The sequence below is a fragment of the Neospora caninum genome, chromosome VI, assembly GCF_000208865.1.
Source record: "Neospora caninum Liverpool complete genome, chromosome VI".
Classification (NCBI taxonomy): domain Eukaryota; phylum Apicomplexa; class Conoidasida; order Eucoccidiorida; family Sarcocystidae; genus Neospora; species Neospora caninum.
In genome coordinates, this window is record NC_018392.1 from 2,147,396 (window position 1) to 2,170,679 (window position 23,284).

At 53.5% G+C, this 23,284-nt stretch overlaps 4 protein-coding genes across 4 annotated transcripts; 2 read left to right on the top strand and 2 right to left on the bottom strand.

The window, feature by feature from the left end:
- Nucleotides 1-985: 985 nt before the first annotated feature.
- Nucleotides 986-2,134, top strand: NCLIV_017970 (uncharacterized protein; the record flags this gene model as incomplete). The annotated part of the gene is made up of 1 exon (XM_003881990.1): nt 986-2,134. One exon carries the CDS (start codon nt 986-988, stop codon nt 2,132-2,134), a length of 1,149 nt encoding a protein of 382 aa, XP_003882039.1.
- Nucleotides 2,135-4,150: 2,016 nt separating this feature from the next.
- Nucleotides 4,151-5,170, top strand: NCLIV_017980 (uncharacterized protein; the record flags this gene model as incomplete). The annotated part of the gene is made up of 1 exon (XM_003881991.1): nt 4,151-5,170. The coding sequence occupies one exon, from the start codon at nt 4,151-4,153 to the stop codon at nt 5,168-5,170; it is 1,020 nt and encodes a 339-aa protein (XP_003882040.1).
- A 2,737-nt stretch (nt 5,171-7,907) lies between these two features.
- NCLIV_017990 (conserved hypothetical protein) lies at nt 7,908-12,666 on the bottom strand (the record flags this gene model as incomplete). Its single annotated transcript, XM_003881992.1, has 5 exons — nt 7,908-8,494; nt 8,661-10,494; nt 10,826-11,067; nt 11,240-11,428; nt 11,685-12,666. The coding sequence occupies 5 exons, from the start codon at nt 12,664-12,666 to the stop codon at nt 7,908-7,910; spliced, it is 3,834 nt and encodes a 1,277-aa protein (XP_003882041.1).
- Nucleotides 12,667-17,411: 4,745 nt separating this feature from the next.
- NCLIV_018000 (YALI0F09812p, related) lies at nt 17,412-22,179 on the bottom strand (the record flags this gene model as incomplete). Its single annotated transcript, XM_003881993.1, has 6 exons — nt 17,412-19,690; nt 20,030-20,128; nt 20,496-20,583; nt 20,954-21,026; nt 21,524-21,634; nt 22,001-22,179. 6 exons carry the CDS (start codon nt 22,177-22,179, stop codon nt 17,412-17,414), a joined length of 2,829 nt encoding a protein of 942 aa, XP_003882042.1.
- Nucleotides 22,180-23,284: the final 1,105 nt, after the last annotated feature.

Here is a 23,284-nt window from a genome sequence, read left to right on the forward strand (position 1 = left end):
CCCAGGTAAAGCAGTAGCACCCGCGTTGACGGGAGCGAGACTACATTCGTATATCCACCAAGCAGGATATGACCTGAATCTCTACAGCAGCCGCCGAGAAGCCTGTGTCAGCACCTCCCTTCGCACTCCTGAACCACGCTAGCTCCAATAAGTGTGCCTCACAGTTTTAAGTGCCAGTCGAGAAATCCACGTGCCATGGGCGAGTCCTCTGCGTTACTGCGACGTCTTCTCCGGCACCGGCAAGAGGGAAATGTGTTGGCCGTTTTTTGTGGCTGCCCATAACCCCGAAACCTTTCTATGACATGTACGAAACATAGCGTTGTTCTTCTACGACTTTTTTCCACAAGCAGCGCTGATGATGAAGATAAGAGGCCAAAGAATTTCGGCGTTTCGGCATGCCCTTGATGCGGTGATGTACGTTTGGGGGAGGCCATGGGACGGGAGGTCTCCTGAAGTTGACATTCTCCGCATACTCAGTTCGAATAGGGTCAAGGGAATAAGTCGCTTCACAGCTGAGAAGGTAGCCGTCGTGTTGGTGCTGACTTCGGCGCCACACACACAATCCGAGATGCATGCTGCATATCCTCTGTTTGTTTTTCTCCCGACAAAAAAGCGTCACCTTCAGCACTTGCGTTTAGGCAGTGAATGCCGTCAATCAAATGCAGTCCGAGATCGCGTACTTTTCTCTTCGTCCTTTGACAGGCAGGATCACACGCTCTCTCTCTGTCCCCGAGCCGACCCAGGCAACGTAGGACGTGCGCTCCCTTTCTTTGCCAGTGGCGAGCACTGCGCGCATCTCGTGCATGTGTGGCCGGTCGGATCTGCGTGCACTGGGGGTTCCAGAAGCGATTGTGTCGGATGAGGGCTGATGGTTGTTTGAAAAACGTTCCGAAATCAGCTCGAGACGTGTTCCACGATACATTTACGTGTTTTGTTTCACGACCCACAAACCTCTTTTTACTACGTGGACCATAACACATGCAACATGGAACGCCACGCGCTCCAAATCGTGCTGCTCGCCTTCCTCCTGGCTGCCGCGGTGCCCTGCGCCGCGTCTGAGGTCTCTGGAGCAGAGCCAAAGCCAAATTTCACCGTTACCATTAGCAAAGAGGGAATTACAGAAAACAGCCAACGGGAGTTCTCGCTCGGCCCTTCCGCCACTCTCCGTGTTGTCGACGAGACCGGCAAAGCGACTCTCCTGCCCGCTCCGAGCACTGACGCCGCGAGTGAGGCGGGGCAGTACAGCGTCGCGTACGTGTTTGAGAACGGGCAGTGCAACTTCGAAAAAACAGTCGCATACAAGGACGCCTTCCCTGGCTATTCGGAAGAATTATGGGTCCGTACCGGAACTGAGGCTGGGACCGAGAAGGAGAGTGCAGGAGAAGTTGGGAACTACACATTTACGAATCCTCCTGATGAGTATTTGAGTGGAGGGGTCAGTTTCTGTGTGCGGTTTACGACGGCGACAAGCACAACCACGCCGTTTCCGACAGCGGCACCGACATTGCCGACGGTACAGACCCCTTCTTCATCCGAAGACTCGTCATCTGGATCCGGTGGCGGTGAAGGTTCCTCAACGGATCGTAATAATGAAGCTTCGGATGGAGTTGCCCAGTCTCCCAAGCGAGATAATGGCCATGGCGACACGAACGCCGGCGAAGAACCGAAAGAACCTGAGGCCACAGGAGGCCCCAAGGAAGCGGAAGAGGACCACGACCAAACGACTCCTGTCGTTGTGGAAGACGTGGCAGGCTCCTTCGAGAAGCAAACAACCCCGATTCAGATAGGAGATACGAGCGCTTCTACTCTGACGAGTTCCTCGGGTGAACGCCCCGGTGAAGCCCCCGAGGGAGCAGGCAAGGGCACCACAGTATCTGACGCCACAGACGAACCAAAGACAGCTCACCCTTCTGGGGCGACAACGCAGCCTAACGCATCCGTCGAGAATGCAAAGAACGAAGATGCTCATGGTGATGTCCACCGTCGCCTGAGGCGGCTTTCTGGCACAGAGGCTTCAGAAGTGAAACACCTGACCATCGTCGTGCACTCCGCTGCTTCCGGTTCTACGGCCGGAACATTGACGCTGTCAGCTGCTCTGTTGGCTTTGACAGCCTCACTCCTCTCCAGCTTCTAATTGAGGGCAGGGATAGGATAAACGTGGCCAGGCACCTTATGGCATTCCCAGACAGGGTTCAACTCTTGCCAATACTACGACGTCCCACTGGAAGGAGTCAGAGATTATTCAAATGAATCAACAAGCAGTGCCTGTCGTGTATATCCACTGCTGCAATGGAAAAACCGGTTTTGGGGGGCGCCGTGACCCTACCAAAATGAATTGCTTATCTAAAACAACATAAGCTGATTGAACCGTCAGCCGAAAACCCCACTTCCAGTTGGGGGGGACTGGCATGAGTGGTTGCATCTTCAGCTCCGTTTCAAGCATGTTAGCAATTGGTCGACCGGCGCGAGGCTGTCACATAACCCTCACGTTTCCCCTGCAGTATTCCACACCATAGCGTGCTTCACATACTAGGTTGCTGATCGATTAGGCCTCATACTAAGGGAGGCAAAGTGTAGTCATAGTCCGGTGGGTTGCAACGCTCTTTTCCCAGCTGATGTCCGGTGTAGATATCCCCGCCGGCAAAGGAGACGCTGCAGTTGAGATATTGCTGTGACGAGATCGTAGGTTGGCTCCGAAGCGAGAAACAATGCAGCTCAGAGTTGGTCACACAATGTTGCATTCGCGTGGGGCCACTGGATGGCGATCCAGTCGGACAACACGGATCAACACCTTTCCTCACACATCTTGTGTAAACAACACGCTCCAACCCCCAACAGAGAATCCAGCTACTCCTCAGCCTACCACCTCTACACTACAGACTAACACATCCTGCAAGACTGGAGAAAAAAGGGGCGCTGATGGTGCCGGCCGAACCCCATCGTGGCAGCTCTTGACGCAAGCGCCTCAGAAGTGAACGACTTGACGTTTGTGGTGCACGCCGCTGCACGTAGAATCCAGCCGAAGCATTGGTACGGAGTCCCTGATTTGGTGGCCATAACGGCCACGCTCCTCTCCACCTTTTCTTTGTGGCAAGTTCGACAAGGTGCGTGGTTCGTTACACACCGTGGCAGGATTGGGCGCCGACGGCACATGCAAACGGGAGAAGGATCATTTGTGGGGACAAGAGTGAAATCGTGAATCCATCAGGGAAGATGTAGCCTGAACTGGACCACAGACAATGAGCCTTGGTCAGCTGGTCTCCTCCGCTCTCCTGGAAGAAGCTAGCCTTTTCCAGCAACCTAGTCGGATGTATACGACAGTCGAATTTCCTCGAAATGAATGAAACACCAGCTCGGTGTGATCATGTTACAAGCATACCGTCGAACATGAAGATTTCGATAGACAAACCACCTCGAGTCCCAGACGCGTCTGTTCCGTAGACCACTTCATCTATGGCTTTTTCCAGTGGACACACCTGTAGACGAACACGATGTGAAGGAATCATCATTCGCCGCCGATTCAAAATCAGCATCAAGGAGCTGGTCTACGTTTGTTGGTGAACGCGGGACGCATGAGGCCGTGTAGCTGTCTTCCTCGACACTGTGGATCGGGAAAAAACAGTGGGCAACGCCTCCTTGACACGTGCGCAGGGGCTCAATCCATTGTCGCAGCCCTAGCGCCACACACAGTCCTCGCAGATACGTGCCACATGCTGTCTGCTTTTTTCTGCTTATTGATAGTCACAGACTCTCAGCTTCGGATCTTCAGAGTTTCTCAGCTTTGGATGTTTTCTGTGTCCAGCCTTTGCCCTCAAATCCATTCATTCTTGTCTCGCCCTCTCCTTTCGCCCTGCCTTGCTTAGTACAGGTCACTGTCCCTTTCTCAGTCACCGCGCCGTTCCAGGCGAACCCGCACACGCGCTCCCTTTGCCGCTTGGCTTTCTGCGTCGCGCGCCAGGCATCTCGTGCATGTAGGTGAGCGCCGCCGCCCTCGCACTGGAGGTTGGAAACGCGGTTCTGTTGAATGATGGCTGGGAAGCTGTTATATCCATTTTCCAAATCGGGTCTCAGACTGCATTCCACAGGCGATTTCATGCCTTGTCGGTGGACCACAAGACGCTTTCATTACGTGGACCATAACACATGCAACATGGAACGCCACGCGCTCCAAATCGTGCTGCTCGCTTTCCTCCTGGCTGCCGCGGTGCCCTGCGCCGCGTCTGAGGCCTCTGGATCAGAGCCTGAGCCAGATTTTACCGTTACCATTAGCAAAGAGGGAATTACAGAAAACAGCCAACGGGAGTTCTCGCTCGGCCCTTCCGCCACTCTCCGTGTTGTCGACGAGACTGGCAAAGCGACTCTCCTGCCGGCACCGACCACCGCCGGCGACAGTGAGGCGGGGCAGTACAGCGTCGCGTACGTGTTTGAGAACGGGCAGTGCAACTTCGAAAAAACAGTCGCATACAAGGACGCTTTCCCCGGCTATTCGGAAGAATTATGGGTCCGCACCGGAACTGAGACTAGCACCAGGGATGAGGGTACAGGAGAAGGTGGGAACTACACATTTACGAATCCTCCTGATGAGTATTTGAGTGGAGGGGTGAGTTTCTGCGTGAGGTTCACGACGGCGACAAGCACAGCGACGCCGACGCCGTCTCCGTCATCACCGGGGACAAGTGCAGCACCAGGGTCAACCGCGGCTTCCGGTGGCGGCGGTGCCGTGTCTGGCAGTCAAGGCGAGTTGGGTGAAATGTCTGAGGATGATCCCAAAAAGCCAGGCTCCACGGGGCCAGGTACGTCTGAGAGCCTGCAAGAATCGGATGGAGAACAAACTGTCGTAAAGGAAAACGAAGACACTCATGTTGCAACTCCAGCAAGAGAACAACAAGACGGAAAAACAGAACCAGTTTCGCCCGCATTGGAGCCCATGACAGACTCCTCGGAGACGGAGAGAATCACGGTGGAAACAGATCCCGTAAGTGATGTTAATTACCAGGCCACTGATGGTGATGGCCACGCTCGCTTGAGACGGCTTTCAGACTCAGATGCTTCAGAAGTGAAATACTTAACGATCGTCGTGCACTCCGCTGCTTGTGGTTCTACGGCCGCAGCACTGGCAATGTCAGCTGCTCTGCTGGTGATGACAGTCATACTCCAGTACACTGTTTAATTCGTCGGACGGAAAAGAATAAACGTGATCCCTCACACTGTGGCAGGATTAGCGGGTATTCAAAAGGGACGTGCAGAACTGGTCCAGATTTACCGATGCAACTGTTGGAGTGTGTTTACTGATGTACGAACAACGAAGTGTCTTTCTTGCCATTTCAGTTTTTGATATGGAAGCGTCGATATATCTGCCGCAGCCCTGAAAGACTTTATGGTTAAACCGCAAATTACCTTGTTTCACAATAGCACATAGGAACCTCGAAATTTGTTGGCTGGGATGAGCAACGAACCGCCAATGGTATGTCGGTCAAAACCTGAAATGTCTCCGAAGGAAATCAGAAAGGATTGCAGGAGAAGTGGGCACGGTTGTTCGCGCGGCGAAATGAATCGGTCGTCCTCTCAAATGTCGCATACGATCGGGACTTCCGTTTCGTCTACAAGCGGTCCCGGGCCCTGGTCACCCCCACCGTCAGTTCCGTTCGCGCAGCATCACACACAAAGGATTCCAGTCACTCTGTCTCTTCTGTACTCCGCAGTCACATCGTTAGTTCGTTTTCAGGCGGTTACCACACTACACGAATCATTGTCGAAAAACTGCGGAGTCACGTCAGCACTCCTGAGGGAAATTGACTGGGTACTCAGGAGGCACGTAACTTCGAAAGATCCTCATGCGGTTGCAATCCGATTCTCAGATTGCCCTAGATGAACATCCGGTTCATGGGCCACTCCCAGAGTATAACGACTGAGATAAGCGGCGGCAGCGGCACCTGATAACGGGCTGACTTTCGTTAGAGTCGTTGCTGCAGTCTCTTTCCTGAGCCTGGTTTGTCTTGTTGGCCTTTCTTTTTGAAAGGAATCCACCACAATAGCATCATCCGGTGGGGGCGTGATAGCTGCATTAGTGCGCGCTCTAGAGACTTGTGAGTCTGTTGCCTGACTCCAATGAAATGCAAAGAGAACTTTTGCGTGTATGTGCGGAAGACCCTTAGCCAGAAAGATCCCAGCACCTTTTTTTTCTGCAGGTGGAACCGTATTATTCCAACGGTTATGTTTGAAACCCTGTGCATTTCTTGTGTTTGTGTTAGGGTGGTGTTCCTTTGCTTTGGCGTCTTTGTGATTTACAAAACACCTTAAAATTTATTGCGGGAAAGTGTGACTCGTATAGTGCCCGTAAGTGCGATGGTGTTGTAGTTTGATAAACTGCTCAGGACACGGTTGAGCTGCAGTGGCTGGCCTTGACGTTAGCGTCTCCCGAAGAGCAGAAGATGCTTAGACAACGGAGTTGACACTTTGTTGAAAAAACCGACACCAATGTCCCCCGAAGAATGCACGAATGCCGCCAGGGAATACGGTGCAGACGGAGTTGCAGCTTTTGGCGGTCCGGTCAGCATTCTCCAGGGAATCACTAACTCTGGGGATCCCGTCCTGTGAGACCATAACTCGTCATATGACAATCTACAGCAACAGCGGTAACTGACAGACTCCGTAACAGCGTAAGCAGCACGCTGGGGCAACCGGCGTGGAAATATACTTCCGGTGGAGATGGGGACGCTGTTTATGACAAGCTCGAGAAAATGTCCTCATACTGTGCAGTGGCACCAGCTGCACCCACAAGCGCAAACATTTCTGCAACGAGCTGCAGTGATTTTGACCTTCAGCAATGCTGGGGCGATTTCCATCTCTTGCAATCCTGCTCGCGTATGTACCTCTCAAACAACCCAATTTAAATTAGTCTTCTGCCGTCGAAACAAAAGTATTCGATTTGCCCTGCATTTTCAGATGTAAAATCTAAAGGTTGTCTTAGTGCTGCAAGGAGTATGGTTGGAGAAGACAGCAAGGAAGTGGCGATCCACAATGGCTCTGTGCATGGATCCTATGTGTATGGTTGTCGGTTCTGGCATAACTGAGGAGCCTCTTCGACGAAGAGAAAGGATTGCTTGTGCCTGCAGGCCCCCGCTTTTCTCTGCGACTTGTAAGGCATTTTCGTGAACTGATGTTAACAGCAAGGGCACAAACAGAAGAAAAAACTATTTCCTTAGCCAAGAAGGAAAGACCACGCATTTCCCGCGTCCCCTCGGTTTATGTTGCCTCCCTGTTATCGACAATCTAAGAAGAAACAGGACAAACGGTTTCTGTATGCGATCCTCATGCAACAAAGTATTGGTTTCCCTGCAGATGATTGAATAAAACACCCCGATATGAATCATGAATCGCAACATACACGCAATAAAACTGGTGGGTAGACGGAACAGACCATTTCGCCCCCTAAGAGCAAAAGGAAATGCGTGCATCATTTTCATTTCACATACAGGAAACAAATGAGGGCGACAGAAGACTACGTTCGACTCCTCCACCCAACATTTTCTTCATCGATCGCATGAAAAGCACCTACAAGCATATAGAGCGGGAACTCACGGACCCCAATGCCCCTTTCAATTCTCTTTAGGAACAGATCCAGGCACACGCAAAAGCGTGTGATTCTTTTCCACGGGACTATTTGACGAGAAAACGTATTATACACACATGACAAATGCATCACAACAGCGTGCAGGATTCAGAAGGACATCGAGCCCATGCATTACACATACATCGAAACCTATACGTAAGCACATTTTTCAATCACGTCCAGGAACCCGCACCCTCTCTGCTGTGCTTCATCCAAAAAAGAAGATCCTGCACGTCAGCAGATTAAAAGGTGAGTGTCGTCCAACATTCATTCCATTCGAACGGTGTCTCTTCGTTTAATTGTGACCATGCCCTGGGTACTGTTGTCTGACCATCACAACCCGTTGTTGTGCCTGAGACATGGGTTCGCCTTCTCTGACAGCGGAAACCATTCTTTGGCCTGCTACGCCTCCGCTTTCGCCCCTATGTCCCATCTGATAAGGCAAGGTGTCGCCTAGCCCTCCCATTTTAGGCATAAAATGTGACCCGTCTGTCTTCACGCCTCCCCAGAAGGCGGCACCCATTGTCGCCGCGCTCCCAGTCGGAGCGGTCGCAGGCGTCCCGGCTGCCAGGGCTCCGACGCCCTGAAGCGGAACGCCACCTAGAGCAGCGGCTGCCTCTTCTGGCGTCGAATATAGGCCGAATTTCTTAGCGTACTCTTCGAGGTGTGCGAGCGAGAGTTGCTCAAGCTGAGCCTGGACCTGCTGGAGATTTCCGACTTCCTGCTTGCCGAGCTGGGGCCGCGGAACTTCTTGGTAGGATGACACACGAATGCGGCATTCCTTCGAGTCCTCGCCAGCAGTTGAAGCCACAGAACTGAGACTGGCACTGGGGGCTGCCTGCGCGTGTCCGAAAAGCGGCGACGTTTGTGTGACTGCAGCACCTGCGGAGAGTGGGAGAAGACAGAACAGGAAACCGGTGGGGAATGAAGAACACACAAGAAAAGAAACACAAAAGATTTCGCATCTTAGTCGCCGTGGATGTTCGGGACAGAACACGGGGCTGCCTACGCGGTGCTGGATTCAGACACGCCTTCCCGTACGCATTACCTGAATGACCGGTGGAGCTCTCCATCACGCCCGCGCAGGTCGGCATCGCCCCGTCGCCACTATCTGCTTGCTTCCGGCCTAACACGGCTGCTACAGCGCTTGCGGAGGGTCGCTGGTAGACACTTGCCATCGAGTACGAGTTGCCAGCGGGTGCAGGGGCCGACTGGAAACCTTCATGGCGCAAGGTCTCCCCGTGGTAAGCTCCAGAGTGCCCGCGGCTGTCCGGGGCGTGCATCTGGGAAGGAAGCTGCCTAGGGGGGCAGACGCCGGTTGAAGTCGACGGGAGTGTGCTTGAGTAGTACGTAGCTGCCATTCCTGCAGTGTTGGGTCCAGGTGCGGAGGGCACTGCTAGGGGGGAGCCCGCATATCCAGCACCTGCAGGAACAGGGAGACCCTGGGGCATCTCGGGGAGGCTGAGGTGCTGTGGGGCGTCGAGAGCGCGGGTTTTCATCAGTTCATTCTGTCGCATCTGCTCGAATGCTCCGTTCTGTTGTGCCTGCGTGGTCGTCTGCTCCTCAGGAGGCATCTGGTGCTTGTCTTCCTCCGTGCCCGATTCCTCGTTGCCAGCTCCTTTCTCTTCCTTCCAGAGACCCAAGGCCCCGGCGAGCAGCTTCCCGGCCTGACGAAGCGGGTCCACGAGAGACATGCTCCGGGTGCTCGCGGCCGGCGCTCCACCGACGTTCTGGTTGCCTGCAGGTGCTTTCGTTCGTCGGAACATGTCGCGGTTCTCCGTCATGCTCAACGTCTGGAGCCCCGGACGCAGAGGAAGAGACCCTGCAGAAGGTGGTCCGCCCGGAACCCCATTGGGAGGAAGCTGCGAGAGCAGCTGTCCCTTGGGGGTGGAGACCGCAGATGGAACAGTGAGGCTCGCACCGACTCCCTCGCGAAAACCCTTCATTGCCTCTTCTTGAGCAAACATGTTCGCCATCTGCTGACCCCCAGCAAACATGTGGGCAGACTGCATGCGGGATTCCTGCGAGGGGTAGCCGAGAGGAAAGGGAGAACTCTGTGGGCGCATGCCTTCCATTCCTGGCAGCATGCCACTCATGGTCCCGGTGAAGCTTCGTCGGGAAGCCGGGGAAACGGAACGTCTCGCATCTGCCTCCGAGGAAACGAGGCAGCTTTGGAGATGCGTCGAATAGCTGCCACTCTGTTGGGGGGGAGGCAGGAGATGCATTCCCGTGGAAGGGTTGCCAGGTGTGGACATGCCGCGGAGCGCCGGCGTCTCCACAGGGGCACCCATCCGCGATCCTGTCTTATCTGCATTGGCATCTTTCGCATCTCCTGAAGGGGCCGAACCTCCAGGAGCTGCGTTTGGCAAGATACTGGTGAGGGAAGGAGGCAACAGAGCCCCGCCGAACGTCGCGGCAGAAACTGCCGCCTGGGCTGCGGAGGCTGCTTGCGCCACGGCGATCTCCTCTGCGCGCCGAGCGGCTTCTGCAGCCAGACTGGCTGTCTTTTGGATTTCCATCTGAGCCGCCAACTCTGCTGCTCTCGCTCCCTCTGGCAGGTGCGCAGGGTCTGTCACCAACGTCCCATCGGGGTAGCGGTACGTCACCGCGACTTGCCCCGCGGGGCCCGGAACCGAGACGGATCGGGAGGTGCCGCCAGAAACAGGGACGCCTTCAGGGGACCCAGCAACCTGAAGGAGAGCTGAATACGGAATGCCCAAAGCCTCCGCCTCCTGGGGAGTCACCTTCTGGAGACGCGCACGCGCGGCAGCGGCTGCTTTCGCCTCTTCTGCTTCCGCTTGAGCCTGGATCTCCATACGGCGGAGCTGGATGAGGTCCGTCTCCAATTCGTTGCGCATGTTATGGATGCATTTGGAAACCACCTGCGACGAAAAAGCCGAAAATGGCAGAGCGGATATTGTCACATGGAACGTTTCACGGTGTAAAAAAAAACAGAGGGATCTCTGCGAGGCCGACAAGTCTGACCAGTTGCCAGCCGCGAAGAGCAAGCTGTTCCGAACAACTACTCCCTAGACACCTGGAGACTTCCAACGAACATGGGATACACAACGAGCTTCAGACGGTTTCACCATTGACCAGGCCACTGATCAAATGTAAGTCAACTCCCAGAACAAAGCTTCTTCTCGAATCCAAGGCTCCGTTTTCTTATTTCTGGGCCTCTTTTACCCCCTCTCGGTCTATTTTGCGCCTTACCACGTTGGCCTGCTCGAGCGTCAGGTTTTTTTCTGCGGCAAGGCTCTTGGTTAGCGCATACTGAAACCCTTCAAGGGCATGGGAGTATCCCGCTACTGCCACTGCCGGCGCAAACCTTTGGCTGGTGGTCTCCATTTCTGCATACGCTTTCTTCGCGAGATTGAGCAGAAATCGGCAAGTGCATCGGCGGGTAAATTCGTGGAGTGGGCTTTTTGCGAGGTTTTTACATTTCTTGTCGACATCTGGATGCTCATACAGAGACACACAGAAGAACAAACCGCTCTCAACTGACAACCGGCGGTAACAGGCGACAGCTTGCGTCACCTAAGAGTCCCTTTTTCAGCAGGTTTCAACAACACGGGGCAAAAAGAGGAGCAGAAGTCATTCAGCTTGATTTCTGGCCGCTGTCCTTACTTCGAATATTCATTTCAAGAAGCTCAGCAGCTTCGATCAGTCGGACAATATCGCCTCCATTGTGTTTCTCCAAGACGTCCAGAACGACAGGAATAGACACGTGCTCCGTTGCTGCGCCTGTGACGTCGCGGGATTGGTTTTTCAGTTGATCGAAGACTGTCATGAGGAGGGACTCGCTCATGCTGGTCCCTGACAACGAAGGAAATCAAAAATAGAACGATCTCACGTCGTTGAGACCGCAAGGATGTGCGCAGGGGGACCACCACAGTTTCTACAGATACAGGTTTTTGAAGTTTGCACCTGGAAGTTTCACTTGTTCACCAAACCTTTTACCAATGAAGTGTACGTTCTAGAAACTGCATCGTCACGCGCAACCCAGGCGTACAGACCATCACAGGGAATCGCCATTGATGCGTATGCAGGAATAACTCTCTTCCCTGTTTACCTGGATGGTAGAAGGCTGAGAGGAATTGTTCTCTCGTGAGGTTGGGTCCTGGGAGCCTGAGTAGGTTAACCACTTGTTGCTTCCATCGAGTAGAAGAGCGCTGCGCTGCGCTGCGGCTTTCCTGAGCTAGGGCGTGTTTCATGTCGTGGGAGTCATGGCTGAATCCGCGGGGCGAGGATGGACTTTGCGATGCAAGCCTTTTATCCGTTTCATAGCGGGGGGCTGTAAGGACTGCCTTGTTCGACTGTTGCAGCGTTTCGGTTTTCTTGGCGATTCCTTCGGCTGCGAATTTGCCGTCGCGGGCTCGTGGTGAGCCTGCAACCGAAACCACGATCTTCTGACTACCTTGGTACACGTCAGTTTGTTGCTTAACCGATAGCGTTCCAGAAACGCTTTTCCGCGGAAGTTCTCGTCCCACTTGCGTTTCATCCTGTCTGTTGTCCGAAGCAATAGAAAGTTGAGCGCGTCCCCCTGCGTCTCTGTTCTGTTCAGGCAGTTGGTCCAGAGCTTGACTTTCCTGTTGTTTCTGGTAGATGGATTGAAGTTGATACTCTGCCGCCCTCATGACTTCCGTTTGGCCGCTCTCCCGTGACTGTTCTATAACATCCTGGATTCGTTCTGCCGCCTTGGCGAGAGCGGTGCGGCGGTGCTCCAACGCTGCAATGGCGGCCAAGTTTTCACGCTCCCCCTCAGTGAGCGCGTGCAACGATTTCTCGACTTCTTGGTACGAAGGACTTTCGCTGGCGACTGTTAATGCGCCTCCGGCGCATCCCCCCACAGGGCGCTGCTCTGCCGCTGAGACCGGCTCACAAGTTGAATGCCTGGTTGCCCCACTTTGCTGGCGGCTGTCAAATTCCGCGTGCGCATCGCAGCCATTCTTCAACTGAAAAGTTGAAATGGAGGGCGTCGCCATCTCTCGCGGTTTGAGCAGGAACGTTGCATAAGTGCTGTCTGCATTTCCGCCCTGGCCGGCTGCGTCCATCTGACACGCGGAGAGGGGCTGGCTATCCAAGACACCTGCGCTGGCCGGCAAGGATTCCATTGTTGCTGAGAGCTGTATCTTCACGATTGCAGAGACGAAAAGGGATTGGTGGTACAAGCGGACTTGGATAAACTCTCTTCCGTGTGCTGGAATGCATACGCTCCTCTGGACAGAGTAGGGACGAGTGCGTTCTCCTCACGGAATGCGAGATTCCTTGCCCACCAAACAGCAGCAGTTCCGTTTGGGCTAGCGCAGTCGTCAGACGGAGTTCCACGCCGTGTTACTGGGGGACTTTTCCACGACAGGAACAAAACAACGAAATAAAAAAATTGTTCCCGAGTACAACTTAGAAAGTCAGAGATCAACCCGACAAGGAGTAAAGTGAACGTAAAATGTGGATGCTATGTGACCCTCACTGCGTGTTGCCTACGTGTCTTGAACAGCAACAGCTGGCAGGGGGCTTTTGCGATGAGACACAACCGCACGCTGACGAGTTTCTAAGCGGAAGACTTTTTCTTGCGACTGCAGCAAGGCAGGACTGCTTCCCTGTATGTGAGCAGACTGTAAGCATCTGTACTAGAGAAAAAAGATGCAAAGTAGGGTTGCTTGTAACAAGATACTGCAAACAAAACAGATGACTGCGCCGCCACGGCTGCACAGGACTGTGGCAGCTCTCGCCGCAACGATGCGCAGCAGGCAGCCTCTCAGAGATGCCGCGAAACTGCGAGTGCTTCTGGGGGTATTCGTCCAAGTTGCAGCTAGCCTACGTACAGTTCAGCCCTGGAAACTCCCCGAAATGCAATCGTCTGTTCGGTTTGGAAATGGCGCTCGACTACACAGATCTTTTGAAGTGATCGAAGGTGAGCGTACACCTTTTTATGGAGGAGCTTCTTGTTTTCATAGCAGCATACAGATTAAGCGAAGCTGAAACAACCGAGAAGCTCCACAGGATCGCAAAAGGGTATGCAGCCACATCACCACCAGGTGACCTGGCAAATTGTGTCTGTAGGTCTTTCTGCGTAGAGGTCAGCATCGAGAGCACCTTCGAAGCGGTTCAGGAACAAAGGAAGGACAGATGCGAAGGATGACATCAACAAATCCAATTTTATATATTCGCTGCTGTGTACACGGCGGCGGTAACGCCTTTGTCGCGCAAAGAGTCTTGCCTCGATTTGCAGAATGCCGGCCTACGAAGCTGCATTCAGTTTCAGTGGTTTGCGACCGCGTCCGAAAGAAGGCATGTTTGTCTGTGTTGACAGATTTTGCAGTCAGATTTTGGCTGTTCCGATAGTTTTCGTAGCTTTACGAGCTGACGCAATAGCAACGGTGGTGTAAGAGGCGCCACCGCGAGAAATTAAAAGTCGCCCGCCCCCCTATGCTCGCCCTCTTGTGGGCCAGTATGACTCGCCGTGTAGATACGATGTGATTGTTCGAGAAAATGCCATGATTCTTGAAAGCCTGGATATTGAAATATGCCTCCCGGCGACAGTTCCGCAAGGTGGCGCGCCTACCCAACTTTCCTCCGTTACGAATCCTACCGGGGGGTACACGGTTCCGGTGGTGAAGGCTCTGTGCGCTCGTAGCACAACACCAATCTTTTGTGTATGTATTCCAGCTGGGATATCCAGCACCAGACCCAACTGATGGAAAATCGTCGACGGTTTCGGCATCTGGCATGCGTTCATGTGCGTCACAGTTCTGTCACTTCCGAACAGAAAACATCTGCAACAGTTAGGTGTGAGCCAAAACCATTTGGCAGTGGTGTAGGAGGAACGCACAAAGAGATTCTCTCGCACCGAACCGGGATCATTCAGTGGTTCAGGAGGGTTGAACCGCACCGATCAACATACTAGTCATGTGATTCAAGACTTGAATGGGCCCTCACTTAAGGTGGACAGCTGGTTGTAACCATTAAACATGATATTCCCGCAGCCATAGACGTGTAGCATCCTGCCAATTATCTTTTCACACATCGCTTTGTCTAGTCTTCGGTAAGTCGTCATATATATATATATATGATTTTGCTGCAGGAGTGCTCCATCTTTTCTCTACGGCTAACAAGGGCAGCACGTTTCACCTCGCATATGCATGTGTTCATTGTTTAAATGCATACCAGTGTATCGGACCCTGTCTATGTGCATAAACTCACGGACGAAAGCAGCTGAAAAGCCAGGACGCCAGATTCGGCGGGCCACGACGAACTAGCAAGCTGCCTCATTTTTTGAACTCTGAGCGCTCTTGGTGCCTTCAAATCGGCGTCGAATTGCTTGAATACCACTGTCTAGAGTTGGCATTCTACCGTTCATCCCACAGCTTGCGTTCGATCGCCGCGCTACACGAACGGGGACACAGTTTTATCCCAGCCGTGGATCAGCGCCGCGACGCATGTGGATAATTGTGGGATGTGCCTGTTGTGAGGGATGGTCTCCGAAGAGTGGTGCGGTATTTTTCCACAAAGACAGCAATGTACGCGTGTGCGGCCCCATATAAGAAGTTGTTCCCACGCTCTCTGCTACTTCGGCCTCATTCCTACACATATGGAATCCGGCAATGAGACTCAGTGAGTCATGCTACGCAGCAGCCACTGTCATTGTGTTCTTTTCTTCAGCACTACAGTTCTGTTGTATATATACATCTGATTTTTTTCTTCCGCAGGATTACGAAAGCAAAAAGGCAGATGCCAGACAGAAATGCGACAGATGGGCAGAGTGAAGGCAAGAGATTGAAAGCGGCACGAAGAAATTTTTTGGTCGCGAAATTCTGTACGTTTACTTGTCTGGATCTTAGCTGCGAACGAGGCAAGAAAATGAGTGGTCAATCTCCTACGATGTTTCGACGTTTTCTGAGAGACGACTTACGCATTCCTGAAGTGTTATTCGGGGACCACCTGGACGAACAGTGTGCCGCAGGGCACTCGACAGAAAACCATGGAATTCTGCCGTCCGCTGTAGGGTGTTCATCAGAGCAAAGCTGATGCAGGCATTGTCAACCCCAGTTTGCGGTGTTCTCTGCAGTCACCGTCCTTAAGTGTCGATCACCCGCAAGATCTTATACAGTCACACATTCGTTGATACCGAGGTGGAATGGTTCGCATGAGGACACACAGCACCTGCTGTCTTACACGACAAACACTGCACGAGAGAGCGTCTGACTTTTATCATTGATACCTGTGAAAAAAGCCACGATGGACCTCCAACCTCGGCGTCAGCCCTTCGTTTAAGCGCCACGAGACGTCTGCATCAGAAAAACCTACGAGCTCGGGAGGGATCCACTGAGAAATCACTTGTTTTGCTTCCCATGAAATTCGCTCTTTGTAAATGACCCACCAGAAGTTTGGTTCGGTGGGACCCTCTCGAGCTCCTGGTTCGTCACACTGGAAACTTTCATTTTTCTGCATCGGCTAAACCTGAGTTGTCACTCTCGCCATATCCCCACAGGCGCTACACCGACTCAACTCAAACACCTGCACATACCCATATACATATATATACCCACACGACGAGTGCTTCCTTCGACGTCGTCTGGTTTCCTTCTGGAGCCTCCTTCAGACTGGGCCAACTGTTCATGGAATCCCTTTTTTCCCTTTACTGATAGGTGGCCGCATTTTTTTCGCATGCTTCAAAGCAGGCTTCGCGCTCTGTGTGTTTGTCTCCTGCCTCGGTGTCCACACGGGCGGACACCTTCCTCCTTACCCACTGATTTTTCCTTGCCACTTTCCTCTTCTTTCTCATTCTTCATGAGCGTACCTGGACCCTCCTCTGTGCTGACCCCATCGGTCTCCCCTTTTTCAAGGAATGATTCTTCTGCATACTGGCAAAAAGCAGCCTTTTCAGCATTCTTTCTCTGCGAGCACAGCAACCTAGCAACTGACGCCTTCCTTCTCGTCTCGCTATACTTGAACGTAGAATCGGCTCAGGCCCGCTGCTATCTGCGTCTTTCTCTTGACTCGAACTCGGTGGATGCATGCCCACTGCGACAGAAACTAGACCTGCCTTGGTGCCTCCCTTTGTCTTGTTTCTTCTCATATCTCAGTGTGCGGGATGCACCATTTGGAGGTAGTGTCAGTGGATGATGGTGATCGCTACCATGCTTGACTCGAGTGGTAGAGTATTCCTTTCGACTGCCTCCAGATGACATGTCTAGAAGACCGTCAGGTGGGGACCGCGTTTGCGATAATACTCTGCGCAGCACGCCCGTGTGGGAAGCTCTGGAGAGTGTGCTCGACGACGAAGTTGCTGTCCCCTGCCGATGAATCTTGCTCCGCATGGAAGAAAACTCGGTGGACGAAGGCGACGACGCAACGGAGCGAGACGGAAACGAGGAGGAAAAGGCATCCGCTTCCAAATCATCACACGACAAAGGCGCTCCCGAGGGTGGTGTGAAGAAGGACGCATGAAGACGCTACGGAAGACAACACAAAAAAACAAGGGTTCTACACAAGCTGTGGAACGAAAACAGTTTTCCCTAAGCTCTCAGGTTGTGGTACATGCATCCGTGCGCACACACACAGTTTTGTACGTGATTTTGTGTACCCGTGATACCCGGTATCCGCACGACACTACAGGAAACAAGGCAGCAAATCTACGCATGCGTGCAACTGTATACATACGTGTATGTGCATCTCCATGCTCCCCGATTCCTGGGTTGTTGCCGAAAGGAACCTTTGCGTTTGGTGCTGATCGATCACGCCACAATTTTGCGGAGCGGTACTGGCTTCTCCTGTGTGTCGCTGTATCACGAATATCCTACATGAGTTGACGATGTTTCGTTCTTTCTGGTTCTTGCTCGTCCCCTTCGCCTACCTCGAAGTCAGCTTCGAGATTCGCTTCCTCTTTTCGTCGCCCGAGAACATCTCGACGTGCCTGCGCTATTGCGATTTCCCTGCTCGGCTTCACATGTGCATGCGGAGGCCATGCGTGTCCTGGCCTGTTTCGGCCACCATGGCCTCGACCTGATTCTCCACTACCCACAAAAGTGAGTAGCGGCTCATCGCTGTCGCCTTCGCGTTCTTGTCGTTTCCCGGAGGACACAACCCGACGACAAAGTCCCCCAAACGGCGGGCTTTCATCGGTGGGTTCTCGCTTGACGGAAAAGGCCCTCCACTCTCTGTCACCCTCAAATGGGTCACCGGGCGCACTGTGCTCGTTCTCTTCCCAAGACTGGAAAAGGTCGCCTTCTTCCCTGCCTTCTGAGTCGGATACGGAAGAGGTGAGGAGGAAGGAAGACGCACATTCGTCACGACTTGCGTCTGAAAAGAACTCGATCATTTCGTGCGCGTCGGAATACTCCTGTTCGCTCGCTTTGCTCTGCAGACGGTCTTCACGGCGTGTGCTCACTCCATCCTCAGCTTCCGGCCCTTCGTCCCCTGAGTGGCCCTCACTGCTTTTTTGAACTGGGCTCCACACATCTCGTCGCGCTTTTTCAGGCGGCGTCACAACAAGAATCTCCCCAGACGCTGCTCGCGCGTGGAGGCGCCACGGAGCCGGTCTGTACGATGATGAAGAGACATGGTCTCCGCGTTGGGACTGACAGGGTCTCGGACGGCTTCTCTCCTGAGGCGTCCGACTCTGGTAACCCTCATCCGCAATGTCTCGAGTGACCTGGAAATCTATTCGTACCTGTTCGCACTGTGCTGGTTGTCGCCGCTGCGGCCTACTTGGCTGACGTGCAGGCGCTCCTTCATATCCGGACTCGATCTCTCTGTCGTCTCTGGAACTTCGCCGATTTCCACTTCCGCCCACCACACGCCGTGCTCCTTCTCCTGCGGTCATGCGCCATCTCGCTTCTCCTTCTCTCCCTCGCCCGTGTTCTTCGTCTCTGCCTCGAGCCACCCGCCACGACCTGGGACTGTCTCCTGCGGCCCTGATGAGGGGACAGTAGTCTTCGAACGTGTAACTTCGGATGCTGTGCTGTGAGTCGCTGTTTGAGTCACTGGCCTCTCCCTCGCCAGAAACGCCGTGTCGCCTGCCGCCGTCGCCTCCGTCGCTCGCCGCTTCCGCCCATTCCGTAGGTGTCTCCGCTTCGCCTCGGCCCGCAACAGTGTCTCCGTGCGCCGCAGCGATGCGCGAGACACCGTGTGGGCCGCCCAGACAGTCCAGCGAGGCGCGGCCGGGGCAACTCCCCGCCGCTGGTGTCTCTCCGGGAGTCGTCGCTGGGGTAAACGCCCGAGCGGACAGGACTGTGCATTCATCGTCACTGCTGACTTCGGCTTCTTCTGCATCCCAGAAAGCGTCTGGTTCGTTGCCTGCTTCTTCGCACTCTGAAGTCACAGTGTAGCTCTCGCGATGGATGCTGCTCCGGCTCTGCACTCGCGAGGCCCTAGGACCAGTACACGAACTGCCTCTCTCAGTTCGACTCCCGCAAGACGGGAGAGCAGGAGAGTCCCCGTCCGGTGTCCGGCTGTCGCGCGCCTCTCCCTCCTCCCACACCCGCGGTTTGGAGCCAGCTCGCGAAAGGGCCGCGCTTTCGTTGATCTCTGATGGACCTGAAATCTCCGCTGAGAGCGCTTCGTCGCTACTCCCAAGACGACAAAAGGGACCCAAACGCTCGTCCATCTTCGCAGGGTCGGTCTCTGCTCCCGCACCGCCCTCGGGACCCGCCCCACGCGAGGCACGGGAAACGCCCGTCTCCAAACGTCCCTCCCCACAAAAGAGGGACCCCTCGGAGACAGCGGAGACACCCGCGCGGGGCCCGGGAGCGGCCCGAGCGGCGAGAGACTGCCGGCGATAGGCAAGGGGAGAGGCAGATGCTAAGGGGAGACCGAATGCAGCAGGCGAAGGAAACGAAGAGGGAAAAGACTTGCTTCCAGCGGAGACGGAAGATCGACTACTCGCGGCACGATCCGTTAGAGGGGCCAAAGGGGAGGCGGCCTCCCGCGCACGGTGGGTCCGACGCTCTTGCTGGACTTGCCGTGCAACATGCTTCAGAAAGCGACGCGTGCGACTCTCCGTCGGATCAAGCAGAGGCTCCACACCCCCATAAAAAAATATTTCCCCCGACAACTCCGCCATGTCCGCCTTATGACCTACAGGCAGGGACAAACACAGGTAGCAGAGTCCAACAAGGAAGGTACGCTACGCTCGTGTGGGCACCGAGGCAGTACGGTATAAAGGAGCCCGATGCGTGCGCACAGCCTCTTGCGTGTGTGTGTGTGTGTGTGTGTGTAAGTACACAGTGAAATACTTAAATACATATATGATTATGTTTGCTAGAGTGGGAGCCGGACCGGGTGTGTTGTGATTCTAAAGCGTTTTGAGACGGAGGAACGGGCAGAAGTTGAGGCACGCGCGACGCTGCCGAACCAGAGGCGTTTCATTCGTGCAACCTGCAGCTCTCGTTGCTTTTCTCCACAAGTTTGCCTTACGAAGGTCTGCTTTCATAACCTCCATGGCTGCACTGAGGATGGGGTGAACCAGTTTCCCGAGTGTTGTTTGCAGCACGCGATCAGGGAGCGAGAGAATGTCTGTAATACCCAGAAAGAAGAAAAATGCGAAATCGCGGACACGCAAAGACCGTGAGACAGCGACCGCAGGAGAGACGAGGGGGACGAAAACAGAGCAAGAGTGCTGAAAAGAAGCGAGAAGGAGGGAACCGGGAGGAGCAATGCAACGAAGCACGCACACAAGAGGCATCTGAGGGGCTATGCGCGATGCACCGACTGTCAGGCGAGCATTGTGGGCAGCCCCGAACAGAGAAAGAAAGGAAATGGATGAAGAAATGGTAAACGAGAATCGACAACAGACAACTGTGCAGGAAGATCCAGGCACAGAGACGACGAAAGGAATTATGAGCGTGAACAAACGGAATCCTAGAAGAGGCTCGTGACTTACAGGAAGGGACGCGAAGGCGGCTACTGAGGAATCGGAGGACGAGATTCGAAAAATGGTTGCAGTTGTGTTTGAACATGTCGTATTTATCCTGAACGCGCCAGAGACCAACACACACACAGAGATATGCGAACGACAAACAAAGCAATCCAATGATTGAATCACATGTGTCAGACAACACGGCCACAGACATCGGACACTCGCCCCCGCTTCCGCAAAGGGAAATCTCGACCCCCACCCACATTTTGTCCTTTTCGGAAAGAAAAACAGAGAACAACGACGAGGGAGACAAGGTAACGGGGAGTCGACGCTCTTCGAAAAGGCAAATCTCCCAAAGCATGCATACACCCCTCGCGGTAGGGTCTATCGCAGCGCCGCCGGGCGCTGCAGGCCAGATGCCACACCGAAGAAAAGTCTCCTCAGCTCGCTTGGACCCCACAAGAAAAAGCCTGTCTCCTCACCGGGGTGAAAATTTGCTGTTGCGTGCGAAGAAACGCTTCCAACTCGATTGGCGTTCGCTCCGTTGTCCCCATTCTGACACACAACGGGCACAGTTCAATCACAAAAATACGCGCTTCATGCACCCCGAGTCATACTCATATTCATTTGCAGATGAACAAAAAGCAGCTAAAGACGCACAAGTACTTGCAACTATATATATATATATATATATATATATATATACTAGTAGGTGTGTAAACATGCCCACATACACAGGTACGGCACAGTCACGTATATATATATATATATATATATATATATATATGCATATCAGTGGACAGAGTGGAGACACGTACATGCATGTCACAGCAGATTCGAACAAAGCTAGACATCACCAAACACACGCAAATACACAGAATCGAAGGTGCATACAAATACACACGGAAAGAGAGCGACACACACAGAGACACGCAGTACGCATGCATGTGCCGATATATGTATATATATATATATATATATATATACGCTTTTCATCCACGAGATGGCGGGGTAGCCCAGAGGGAAATGTTTTTTTGTGGCATGAGTCTCACTCGATACAGTCTGTTAGTTGTTCTTGGCCAGGCCACCCCATGCCGGAGGGACATACGCAGATTGTCGACATGTAAAAGTATTCCAAACCGAACACCACGACGTTTGTGTGCCTGATGCGCAAGACACCGCACAAGTATCTCAACACCCAATGCATGCACCCTGGCAATCGCCTGCATGAATAGGATGTATGAACATGCTCGTAAACATCAAAACAAACTAGTACCCACGTATATATGTAGGTAGACAGGTGGATAGCTAGGGAGATTGATAGGGAGGTCTTCACGTATATATGAAGAGGGAGACGGAGACAGACGGTTAGACAGGTTGGTATGAAGATATGCGTGAATAATTACGGACACGTGTACACGGCTGTGAGGTGGGGGAGCGGCAAGACGTCGCGAGTTCTCTCTGTGGAGAGAAGGCGGGGCGAGAAAGCGACACTGAGAGACGGAAGAAGAGGCTTCCATTTCTCTCACCACACGCCTTTCTTTTCGTCGGAGACGAAGAGACCTCCGTAGAGTTTCGCCATGCCCTTGGAGAGATCGAAAACTTTCAGACGAACTGTGCGCCGAGTTTTCCACGTGGCGGCGCCTGACGTAGCGCTTCCCTTCCCGCCACCCCGCTGGCCTGTGTCGGGTTGTTCAGACCACGGCATGTTGAGAAGAAAGTGCCGAAGAGGAGAGACAACACCGGCAGAATAGCCGTGACAAATGGGAGGACAGAGAGACTGAGGGAAAGGAACCCGCAGGAGAGAAGCGGTAGTTGAAAAGGAGTGGAATGAAACGAAGGCGAAGAAGATGCCGTTCGCGAGGAGAAAGAGAAGAGAGAGGGGTACACAATTTAAAAGCGGCGGAGAGAAGGAACGAAAAACGACTAGGGAGAGGCTCCGAGAAGCGGAGGAACTGTGAAGGAAAAGGAGCGAAGCGAAGCACGCCGTCACTCATGCAGACAGGTGAGGCCTCCGTTGCCTTCACAAGCGCCTTCGGCTGCGACGGTGTGGCTGTGGAAGTCTTCAGCTGGAGAAGCCACATGGCAAGCAGGAGAAAGAGGAGGCGAACAAGACGGAGAAGAAGCCGGAAGAGAAGGCAGAACGGATAGAGAAAAACGAGGTGAGAACCACGACTGCGGAAGTCAAGGGGAGAAGCGAACGGCGGAGAAGTGCCTGACAAAGCCGAAAGACTGCCAGAGGAGAGACGAAGCACCGTGGAAAGCGTGTCTACTGCAGTGAGAGGTTCGTTCCTTTCTGGAAGATACAGAGAAACGCGCTTCTCCGCTCCTCGGGACACTTGATTGAAAACCATGTGACGGAAAACCACACGGCCTGCCTCTCTCCATTTTCCTTCTCTGCTCGTGTGTGAAACGCATGCTGAGAACCTCTAAGGCGGCAGCCTTGTTTTGGTGAGCGAAAATTTCCCTCCTGAATTCTCTTCGTTCCTTCCTTTAGAACGTCTGCTTCGGCATTCCCTTTTTGCTTGAATTCGCACGGGCGCATAGTCGGCTTTGTCGAACAGGGGAACCCATCGACGAGGAAGAGGCCTCATGGAGACACGGAGAAGGGGAAAGGATTTCTCCACAACGCACCCGCCAGAAATCCCAAAGGCGCGAAAAGGCACGTGCAGCGACGCCTGCAGGGTGACAGGTCCGCGAGCGGTGCGCTTGTCCGGAGGAAACGAGATTATCTATCTATCTATATACATCACTACGCTCCCGTGAAATTGTGTACAAAAAGAAAAACCTGTTGCCTAGCATGAGTTTCCGTA